The following is a 12,002-nucleotide window of genomic DNA, read 5'->3' as shown; positions in this document are numbered from 1 at the left end:
CAAGCGACGGTGGTTTTATTCTTCAGCAGAGTGTGACAAGGTGAGAATTGATCTTGTAAGCCTCAGTGCAGGTGTGAAAAAATGACATGCCAACAAGATGCATCCTAATGGTATTTCCTTGTAGACTTTAAAGGATTTAGCTCTGTATATGGAATAAACATAGCTAAAAAGCAATTTCATGAATTATAACTCTCATATATTAACATTTAGATTAATACTTTCAGTTTTTAAAATGGAATGGCGGGTATTTTTACCCAATAGACAGCATTTTTATGAAAAGAACCTCTAAATTCTCCTCTCAGCATTCAAGTCATTCACCTGATTTCTTGTTGAGAAAGTAACATATAATAATTCATAGTACCAAATCACAAAAAAGTGCATCCACCTTACTCGTTACGATCTTCTCTAACAGAAAGGTTGTCACCAAGGAGGTTGGACTAGATGACCTCCAGCAGCCCTTTCCAACCAACACTTCTGTTATGCTAAAGTTACTTCAGGAAGGCCAGAGAGGGATGGAGGAAAACGAAGCACAGAAAAATAAGTATTAAAAACTGATGACCCAAGATGCACAGGTGAGTTTGGGACCAGGCCTAAGTAACCTTGTCCTACAAAAGAGAAACTCTAAGTGATAGCAGAATGTACAATGTTTGATCACAACATTAGGAAGGAGGAAGGCTATGCCAGAATCACTTTATTTCAAGTTAAGTATGTTATTAATGTTTCAACACCCCTACGATTTTGTTGCATTTCAACAACATAATAAAGAATCTTGAATAATTTTAATTCCCTGGAAACAATAGTTAATACAGCATCGCTAGTAACTTGGAAAAGAGCCAGTCCTATTATTAGACAGCTCCTGGAAAACAATGTTCTGTCATCACCACTTTTATGATTACACAAAACTTTCCTAAGCAGTCTAAAGATTAATTTAAACCTAGTCCCTGCAGGGAAATATTTTAGTACCAAAAGAGAGCATGATAGACTTAAAAGAAAAATCTTTATTTCACTTGCAGTTAATTTTACCAAAGTTCATAAAGATATAGAGCCAAGCTAACAGATGGAAATTTTGATTGTACAGATATAATTGTAAAGAGAACTGAAGAAGGATCAGTATTCCTTTAAAATCAAGCACAACGTCTAAATTTGTTAGTGATACATTCTTAACAGGATGAACTACGCACAACTCAGTAAATAATGGATCTAAGAATTCAACATAAAATTCAGTATATGAAAGTGTGGCCAAATGGATATAGTCATTCAAGAAGCTAATTTGGTAAATCTGGTTTTCCTCTGTATTCTGGACACTGGGTTGGGTTACCTGACAAATATTGGCTGTAATGAAACATACCGTATAAAATAACTGTTTTAAGACAGGAGTTTCACAGGTTTTGAAAAACAAAGCTCTGAATACACACTTCACGAAAAGTATATTTTTTCACTTAGAGAAAAACATGCATCATCTCTCTCTGACAATGTTTTTTAGTGTATTATTTTTGTAACTATATAACAAAATATGACATTTTTTTATATTCTTAAACAAAGCTGCCAGATTTTGGTTGTGATTTGCAGAGTACTTTCTAGTAAATTAAATGAGCTGCTACATCCTGCATATGTCAAGTTTTTGATCTCCAGAAAAGTAAATTAGGATACTGAAATGTATATGCCCAAATATGAAACCTATATGACCAAGTTGTTAACCTGTGGTATTTTACACAAAATACAAAATATGCTGCCCCACTCCCTCCATTGGCACTTTGTTCTGAAACTCAGTGACTTCTCAATTTGTGTACACTTTTCACTGCTCCAGACACAGATAGATTTGATAGTTGGAGGAGACTAGAATAGCTAAAAGGAACAGATTATACAATATATTTATTTTAGTCCACCATTCTAAAGGCTTTCATAAAGAAAAGGTGAAATGTCCAAGTTTACAGCAGAACCAGCCAAAGAAACCACAATGTCCATTCCTGCCTCCACTGCTATTGCCATGGCAGGGCTACTGAACCCGTCCATGAGTCATCTTCTTAATTGCTATTTTTTTCACGAATCTGCATTGTATAAGATCAAATATCCAGTCACAATCCACTTTTGCATGTTTCTCAGAGCCTACAACATTAAAATAAGCCCACGAATGACAAAAAAATATTTAAAGAAGCTTAAATGGAAGAGGTCTCCACCCTCCTCTTTGTATCACTAGTATTAACCAGAATATTTTTATCTAGAGTAATAAAGTAAAAGCCAGCTGAACAGGATTTGGCTTTCTTAGTTTTGGGTTTTGTTGTCGTTTTGATTTGTGATATCACTTGGTATTCTCTCTTACACCCAATTTGCAGCAGAATGCTTAGCATGAAAAAGAAATTAAAGACTTAGTGCAAGTGCAAGTAGCGTGACAGAATTTTGTAATGATGGGCATTCTATACTCTTTTAAACTATGTTTAATTTTTTTGAAGCATACTGGTCATGTAAACAGATGAACATTTCGGTAAATGATCTTTAAATTCCAGTACTTATAGAATTATTATGGGATGGCGGCAGAACATTCTGATTTACCTAGAAGCTGAAGGTAGATAAATCCGACCAAGGAAGATGATGAAAAGTTTTCAATTGTATGAGTGACTAAGTCCTAGAAAACCTTACCAAAGGCTTTGGTACCATAGCAGTAAATGTTTTTAAACCATTTCTAACAAGATGTGTCCTAACTGAACAGTAAATTGCAAATTAGGGACAGTAATTACTAATGAAATTCTACTGTTCGCGTTACAGAGGAAATCAATCAGACATTCACTATGGTCTATGTTATCACCAGAGAAAAAATGTGCAGTATGGAAGTTCGATCCAAATCTCAGCAGATATAATGGGGCTTTAGGTAAGATCATAAAGAAAAGTTCAAGACCAAGTAAGGAAGTAGTCAAAGGTTATAAAAATGTGTCGACATTATGCATTGCATTTGTATTTCAACACAATTATTCACCTTGTAGATCTATCCATATAAGCTCAAGACACAATTTATTGCAAACTGAACATTTGATACTCACTCATACAAATTCTTCAGTGGTGAAGTTAAAATAGCCAGCACAGAGAGCAGACTATTGCAGTGGCTGTGTATTGTATAGATCTTGAGATCCTTGTCTTCATGTGGATTCAGAAACTCCTGCACAGAGCTACAAACTGACCAGAGCATCTCTTCAGTGGACATCAATATTGCTGCAATATCAATTCTGTAGGGGAAAACAAACAAACAAACAAACAAAAAAACCAAAAACCATCACTTTGAACATCAGGATAGCGGTAAATTCCAGTTAAATAGAGTGTCCCTCTGACAACAGAAAATACAAACAACATAGCATGGATTTCAAATTTTACCTTCTACCAGTGGTGTAGGAATTCTGAATCCAGTACACCACAGAAATTCAGTGCTTGCCCAAAAAGTTGTTATTGAAACGAGGTAAAAGGATAATGCTACTAGATGGGAACAACTTACCTTCTAAACTGCAACTAGATAAGATTAAATTTCTTCTTCTTTATGGCAATGTGTAATTAGAATGTACACACTATTTTCAAATCCTGATGGAGGAAAAAAGCCTGACAAGTGAACTAAACCTTCAATTCTCAAAACTTCAGCTGCACCATGTTATGATGTGGAACGTTTCCGAGTCAGTAATCTGTTGCCTCTCTATATGAGCTGGCAGAGCATCGGGGTCATTGGCCTAAACAACAGCAAGAACCCAAACTATCACATTATCTCACAGGACTTCACTGACATACAACAGAGAGGAAACAGGCGGACAACACAAAATGTGTGGCAGGCATGAGGTTGGATTGAAAAAAGTATCTAAGTACCTAAAAGTCAATGGGTGCCTATGCAATCATCTGCACTTTTAAGCATCATCTTATTTGGGGGAAATCTAGGCAAATGCACATTAACAGACATTTGTCTGTATTACAGATCAGATCTCTAACATTTTAAGGACCATTGGGAGAAAAAATCCCCCCCCAAAGTACAGTGTTATTAAAAAAAATTAAAACTTCTGTAACAAAAATATATTAAATTATATTACTTTTATTGTTGTTGTTGTTGTGGGCATGACTGCATAATTCAATTCACCTACTGACAAATTTGGGAATCACCTTATTAAATAAAATAGCTTCTCTACAAAATGACAATGTAAAAAGTTCCTTACTCAGTATGTTGAAGCAAATTCCTACGGAATTGACCAATACTACATTTAAGAAATACTGTATCAATACATATTCTTCATATTTCAGGGCAATATTTTTTTTTTCCAGGAAATGTCCAGGAAAGTTTCCAGGAAACCTGTCTGTACCTGAAGATACAGAAGACCCTAATCATGGTACATTAGTGCAGGAACAGAGCATACAAACAGGTATTTTGATATGCAGAATAAAACTTTGGGTTTTTTCTCATCTATTCAAAAAATGTGAACTTGTGCGAATTACTTAAGCTTCCATGACACTGCTCCTTTTCACAACAAGAGTTACAATGACCACACATAACTCTTAGCTCACTCAGGATGTTTCTTTACTGAGTGTCTCTCATCTCCTACAAATGACGGGTCTTAAGTTTTTAACTCCCATGGACACCATGACAGTGTCACTTTCAAAATCTAAACAGAGGACCATATTCATATAGAAAACGTATATAGCAAAGGGGCAGGATGAGAAATACGCTGATTTCTTCAGTCAAACAAGAAATTGGTTAGGAAGAGAAAGGGCAGAAAGGGTAGGGTAAGCTTTGACCTGGAGACACGTGCTTTAGTATTTCTTAGAGAGAGTCTTCTGTCAAAACATAAGAATCCCAATCAGGAGAACTTGCAGCTTCACATTTCCTAAAATGACAGAAGAAGGGATAGCCCCTTTTTCCTCCTATTCCTTCTATACCACCGGTTTTATTCCTGCAAATCTTTTGATGTGACCTCATAGCTCTTTCACATTAGAAGCCCTAAGAAAACCCAAATTCTATCGGAACACATGGAGTTTTCTTCAGCAATCAATGGTGCGATTACTAATCCTGATGCTGCCGTTTCTACCCACGTTTTCAGTCGCATCATGACTCCTCAACACACTGTTCATCATGACACTTCCAAACCATTCAAGCAGTTTATGGAACAATTTCACCAAGAACTCCAAGGAGGTCTTTGATTCTGCCTAGTTTAGTATATGACTACCAAATATACTTAAATATACAAAATGTATTGAATTGAAATGAACATCAAAATACATAAGTTGTGTCTACTCCCTCTGCTGTGTTCATTAAAATTTAAATTTGAATAAAAGCAGTGCATAACAGAAAAATAAGATTTACTTATTCTATCCATTTAAAGTGTGCATTAAATATACAACCGTTACCTGATTTGTGGCGTCCTCTTGTAACTGGGGCAGGCCTGACAATATCTGGAGGACAGCATAGCCAAAGATTGCTCTAGAACATCTGTAAGAATCTCCTGGGCTTTCTTGGGAGGTAGAATAGTCCATAGATCATGATGAAGGGCAGCGCAGAAGTAATGCCACATCTGGATGGAGAATGAGCATCTTTCCCCCTATCAAAACCACCACACATTATTAATAAAAACACACCTTCCAAAGTGTAACTTAGTTCCTATAGGTCTAAGTATTTAAATCTGAAAGAAAATAGCCAAAGAGTTTCAGCCACATGATGACTGAAAAACGGTTCTTGACAGGATGTGAAGCATCTCTATGAGCAAGGAAACACATGTTCCATTTCAGTTACAAAACAAGAGTTCTGCCGCAAAAAGAACCCCACAGCATTTCACCTCTTTCAGCCTTAATTAACCTGTTCTCAAAACCCATAGTGTTATAGGTCTAGTTTAAAAACATATACAGTATTCTGTACTCACTATAATAGTCAGATTACTTTAATATAACAATTTGTCCTCAAAAGAAAATAATTACTTATATTACTTGAGCATACAAATTTCTCCAGATTCAAACTTGCCACATCTGACTGTGATTATGAAACTTTATTAAACATGGTGTTTCACAAAGATGGACCCAATATGAAATCACTGTATCTCTGAAATCAGATCCATCTCTTTGAAACACCCTGTATATAATGGATATACAATAAGAGCAGGAAACAAAAACAAACAACTGAACAATTTGATAGTAAGAGATGCCCAGAAATTTTTTAGTAAGATTTTTTTTTTTAATTGTATAATGGTTACTTAATGAAACTAAATGTTTTCTGGGAAGAAAACAGCACTAGTATTAATATTTCATTATCTATACAGAACCTCCCCAATAGGACACAGAGATAAAATCAGAAAGTCAAAATCACAGCAGTTGATCCATAATTTTTCTAAGTTTATAGTTCAAATCGTATTTAAATATTTTAACTAATAGCTATTCAGAAAATACCGCTATGATTGAGCTACATCAGAACAAAGACTTGAATCTTCACTTCCCACATCCAATGCAGTTAAGAAATATTTTAAGAATTTTTTTATATTTTAGCTTTATCAGAAATATAAAACAACCCCATGATCTTTAAAATACTGTAAGAGTTTGATAGACATTCTCTAATAATAGTAAGAAAAAATAATCTGGCTTCTTTTTAAACACACCATATTAGCAGATTACTAGAAGCTGTCATTATTCAGTATTTCTCTGACATGATATTTGAAGTGTATTTTAGATTAAAAAGTGGTAAATTATGACAACAAACAAAAGTACCAAACTTGTGACCACTGCTCTAGTAATTAAAGTTATAATTGGTGAAGGTATATATAAAATCTTATTTAGAAAAACAAAACATGTAACCCTAAAACAAACAAAAAAACCCACGAAACCCACAAACAAAAACAACCCCAAGCAAACAAAAACCAAACCAAACCAAAACCACCAACAACCAAACTCACGCAATTTTCCAAGTTTCACTAATGCAGAAGAGAAAAATGTAATAAAGGTAAGTTTCAAAAGAAACTTACATGCCTAATTTTCTTCGTTTATAAAATTATTACCATTTTAGAACTGTTTTCAGCATCTTTCAACAGGTAAACCAAACCAAATCATTCTGGTATTTTGAATAATCAAGCACTTGACAAAGTGTTTCCATGCAGGTAGTCTTATACTAACCATGCATAGTCTTATATTAACCAAAAATTTATATAATAAAATACTGAAAATAATTTCCTATTTTTCTTATGTGAAATAAAATCACAATATTATTGCGTGATATACTGAAACATCTTCACATGAAAATACACATTTACTCCATAACTTTGCGTAACTCAAACTTCAGTACATTTCTATAAGTCTGGTTTTCTTAGGCATATTACCAAAATTACTCTTGAGATACATTCCAATAGATTTTATCTAGAAAAAAAACCCCTAAGCCTATCTTACAGATGTTTTACTAACATTTACCTTTCTTTGCAAATACATTTCAACTCTTATGGAATGAACTTACCATGTAAAAAATAATTAGCTTTAATGCCTAATGAAAACCAATTTATTTTGGTCATATCTTTAATTTCAAAAACCAGTCAAAATTTTTTAAAAGCTATGCAGACTTAACAAAGAGAAATATAATTCCAAATTGATTTTCTAATGTAGGGTATTTATTTTTTTGAGTAACTGAATGCTGGCAAGTTTTACCTTTTAACTGTGTAACTATAAGCAAGAATGGCTTCATTTACTCTGCTCTACTTAATTTAAAGCAGTAAATTGAATATCACTCCTTTTCTAACATTGTACCTCCACTGCAGAAGCCACAGTTTCACTGAAGATTTAATGAGATTCATTCCCCTTTTCTGACCTGTTTTTCTATTTGTTGTAATTTCTAGACAATTCCACTGGTAAACATCTGCTATTTTTGCAGGCTTCGTATAATACAAACAGATGCGAGTTTTTATTTACCTTATATATCAGGAAACAACCAGCTGCGCTTTATTACAGAAGCCACTCAATATTATCTTTGAACAGACAATTCTTTATTCTTTGACTATTAGAAAACATAAGTTCCCAAAGCTACGGCAGATGTCTCCTGCACTAAAAGCTCGGTTTGAAAATGTCATCTGGAGAACTGGGTGTTGGGTGCACTCCACCAGCCAGACCCTGAACCCAGGCTCTGAACTGTGCTCTCAGGACTCAACTCACATCCCACATCACCATAAATTCGCCGCTTGTATCTCACAAAATCTCTCCTTAACTTTCCTAAAAGATGTTCAAAACCTTCTGTGATCTCATGGTGATTATAATTCTTTTAATTCCGGTTTCCACCGTTGGATTAGGTGCATGTAAGAAGAAACATGAGTAAGCAGGCACTGAAATTAGCTATGAAAGTCAAAAAATATTTTAATACGCATTGTTCTTATATTTACAATGCAGAAAATTCTTATCTAGAATGTAATTATAACACCATTTTCTACCAGTCTTCTTCTCAGATGTTACCATTCTACAAAAAAAACAAACAAATGAATACAGAAACTGCAGCTCCATGTAATCAGACACGGACACTGTCTGGATTGAACAGAGAGCTTTGGCTGGAACTTGGGAATAAAGCTACATCTATCTATCTATCTATCTATCTATCTATCTATCTATCTATCTGTCTATCTGTCTATCTGTCTATCTGTCTATCTGTCTATCTGTCTATCTGTCTAGATAGATAGATGTATATAAAATTATATTCATGACCTTTGGAAGAAGGGGCAGGCTGCTCAAGAGGAGTACAAGAATTCTGTGAGGTTATGCAGGGAGAAAATTAGGATGGCCAAAGCCCAACCAGAGCTGTGCCTGCCTACTGCTGTCAAAGAGAACAAAAGATGCTTCTAAAAATACATCGGCAAGGAAAGGAGGGCTAAGGAGAATCTCCATCTCCTGATGGATGTGGGGGGAACACAGTGCCAGAGGATGAGGGAAAGGCTGAGGTACTAAATGCCTTTTTTGCCTCAGTCTTTAATAGTTGGAACAGTTGTGGTCCAGGTACCCACCCCTCTCAGGCAGAAGACAGGGATGGAGAGCAGAATGAAGCCCCAATAATCCAAGGGGAAATGGTTGGTGACCTGCTACACCACTTGGACACCCGGAAGTCTATGGGGCCAGACGAGATACACCCAAGGGTGCTGAGGGAGCTGGTGGAGGTGCCCACCAAGCCACTTTCAATCATTTATCAGCAGTCCCCGCTAACTGGGAGGTCCCAGTTGACTGGAAATTGGCAAATGTGATGCCCATCTATAAGAAGGGCTGGAAGGAGGATCTGGAAAATTACAGGCCTGTCAGTCTGACCTTGGTGCTGGGAAAGGTCATGGAACAGATCATCCCGTGTGCCAATCATGTGGCACATACAAGACAACCAAGTGATCAGACCCGGTCAACATGGGTTTATGAAATGCAGGTCCTGCTTTACCAGCCTGATGTCCTTCTATGACAAGGTGACCCATCCAGTAGATGAGGGAAAGGCTGTGGATGTTGTGTACTTAGACTTCAGCAAAGCCTTGGACACCGTATCCCACAGCATCTTCTGGAGAAGCTGCAGCTCATGGCCTGGATGGTGTATCTGTGATGGGTAAAGAACTGGCTGGAGGGTCAGGCCCAAAGAGTTGTGGTGAGTGAAGCCAAATCCAGTTGGCGGCCGGTCACGAGTGGCGTCCCCAGGGCTCAGTATTGGGGTTAACCTCTTTATCAATGATCTGGATGAGGAGACTGAATGCACCCTTAGTAAGTTTGCCGACAACACCAAGTTGGGTGGGAGTCTTGATCTGTCAGATGGTAGGAATGATCTACAAAGGGATATGAACCAGCTGGATCGATGGGCTGAAGCCAGTTGTATGAAGTTCACCAAGGCCAAGTGCCGGGTCCTGCACTGGGGTCACAACAACCCCATGAACGCTGCAGCTGGGGAAGAGCGGCTGGAAAAGGCCCTGGGGGTGTTGGTGACAGCGGCTGAACATGAGCCAGCGTGTGCACAGGTGGCCAAGAGGCCACAGGATCCTGGCTGGTCCCAGCACTGGGGTGGCCAGCAGGCCCAGGGCAGTGACCGTCCCTGTGCTGGGACCTGGGGAGGACAAACCGCCAATCCTGGGGCAGTTCTGGGCCCCTCATCATCAGAAGGACATTGAGGCACTAGAGAGAGTGCAGAGGAGGGAACGGAGCTGGTGAGGGGCTGGAGCACAAGTGTGATGGAGCGGCTGAGGGACCTGGGGGTTCAGCTGGAGAACAGGAGCTGAGGGGAGACCTTCTGATCTCTGAACTGCCTGAAAGGAGCTTGGAGCCAGGGGGGTCGGGCTCTGCTCCCCAGGAACAAGCGCCAGGAGCAGAGGAAACGGCCTCAAGTTGCGTCAGGGGAGGCTGAGGTTGGATGTGGGGAACAATTTCTTCCCCAAAGGGCTGTGGGGCATTGGAACAGGCTGCCCAGGGCAGTCACCATCCCTGGAGGGGTTTAAAAGGCGTTTAGACGAGGTTCTTAGGGACATGCTTTAGTGCTAGATTTAGGTTATAGCTGGACTCAATGATCCTGAGGGTCTCTTCCAAACAAAACAATTCTATGATTCCATGTGATCCCTGGAATGTAGGATTGCCATTTAGTTCGTAATTAAGCATACAATACAAGAATGAGAAGTCTCTTCCTCTTCCTCTTCCTCTTCCTCTTCCTCTTCCTCTCCCTCTCCCTCTTCCTCTTCCTCTTCCTCCTCCTCTATTCATGCATGCAAAACCGAAGAATGGGTCATGTTTTGCTTATTTTGTGGGAGCACAAGGGAATGTATCTTTTTCCTCTATAAAAGGATTCAAGATTTATAGATGAGGACTGAACCTTTTATGTTTGCGTGTAATACTCAAACCTGGGGGACGAAGGGAACAGGGTAATGAGGGTCCTGACCAAAATCAGTTTCAAGAGCCAGGCTTCTCAAGGGGCAAGCAGAAAGCCAAGTGCATTTTCCCCTTAAAGAAGCAAGATTATAGTGCTGTTGATCACATTGAAAATACATCAAGGGTTGTGACGCACTGACTCGAGCGCTCCCACTGAAGAAGCTCATGCCGGAGCCTGCTCTTGATGGCTGGCAATGTCTTCTGGTGCCTGGCTCCAAGCTGCTCTTGTTTCTGAGCTCAGTAGGTGTCAGAGTCGGTCCGATGATGGAGCAGTATTTGCCTGACCATCACCATCAAGAACTTAGAGAACTGAAGCTGAGACAGAAAGAACCCATGGACAATGACTTGGAGAGAGGCCCGAGGAGAAGCATTGTGTTGCACTGTTTCTCTGATACGGGGGGGCTGCTACTAACAATGGCTGCTGTGTGGACTTTGCCTGCTGCTTCAGCCAAAGGAGCCCCCGCCTCCTGAAAGCTGTTGTCGTGAGGGTCTCTGACCCAGGGACAAGAGCTGCCGTCCAGAAGATGTGTTCTCACCTGCAGCCTCAGTCACACGTGTCCCTCACCTGCTCCCCCAAACAATGGCCAGCGAAAAGGAGCATGGCCAGAGGCTCGCCAAGGGTCCTGAGGTCACCCAGTGGACCAGAGAGAGACCCCTGAATGCCGGACACGTAAGCATTGGCAAAAGAAAGCGTGAATCTTCCGAGCCTGCGCAGTACAAGCCTGGGTTGCGAAATCGAGGCGGAGACTGGGCTGAAACAATGGGAGTGAGGGGGTGAAGAAGCATAAGAGATGACTCCAGAATGGACACCATTGAAGATCTTCCCACCAGAGGTTCCTGAATCACAACGGAGGACCAGCCGGACTCTACAGGACCCGGAGACCAGAGGAGCTTCTGGAACTGGATGGTGAGAAACGCAACCTCATTTCTCATCTTTACTCTTACTTTTCCCCATTTCTTTTCCCTTTTCTCTTTCTTACTCTCTTTCTCCATTGTGTGCCGCTTTATGGGCAAATTAATAAAGTAACACCGCTTGACTGAATTATAACCCCTTGGCATTTTGGTCGCCTTAATTTTGCGCTGTGAGATCAAGGTTACAAGAACCATCATGAGTCTATCATCGAATGGACCATGACAGCAGGATGTGCACGACT

The 12,002-nt window shown here is 39.2% G+C and overlaps 1 protein-coding gene across 2 annotated transcripts in view; it reads right to left on the bottom strand.

Annotated features, from left to right (window-relative positions):
* The window catches only part of KIAA0825, a 237,978-nt gene that overhangs the window by 153,828 nt on the left and 72,148 nt on the right, over nt 1-12,002 (bottom strand). For both annotated transcript variants that reach the window (XM_082074214.1, XM_082074215.1), the window contains exons 10-11: nt 5,368-5,558; nt 3,036-3,218 (exon numbers count right to left, since the gene is read on the bottom strand). In XM_082074214.1, coding sequence (XP_081930340.1) covers nt 3,036-3,218; nt 5,368-5,558 — 374 coding nt within the window. The remainder of the gene's footprint in view (nt 1-3,035; nt 3,219-5,367; nt 5,559-12,002) is intronic.

This window comes from Streptopelia decaocto, assembly GCF_964273445.1.
Source record: "Streptopelia decaocto genome assembly, chromosome: Z".
Classification (NCBI taxonomy): domain Eukaryota; kingdom Metazoa; phylum Chordata; class Aves; order Columbiformes; family Columbidae; genus Streptopelia; species Streptopelia decaocto.
Note: the sequence above shows the minus strand (reverse complement) of the source record. Positions and strands in the feature narration are given on the sequence as shown.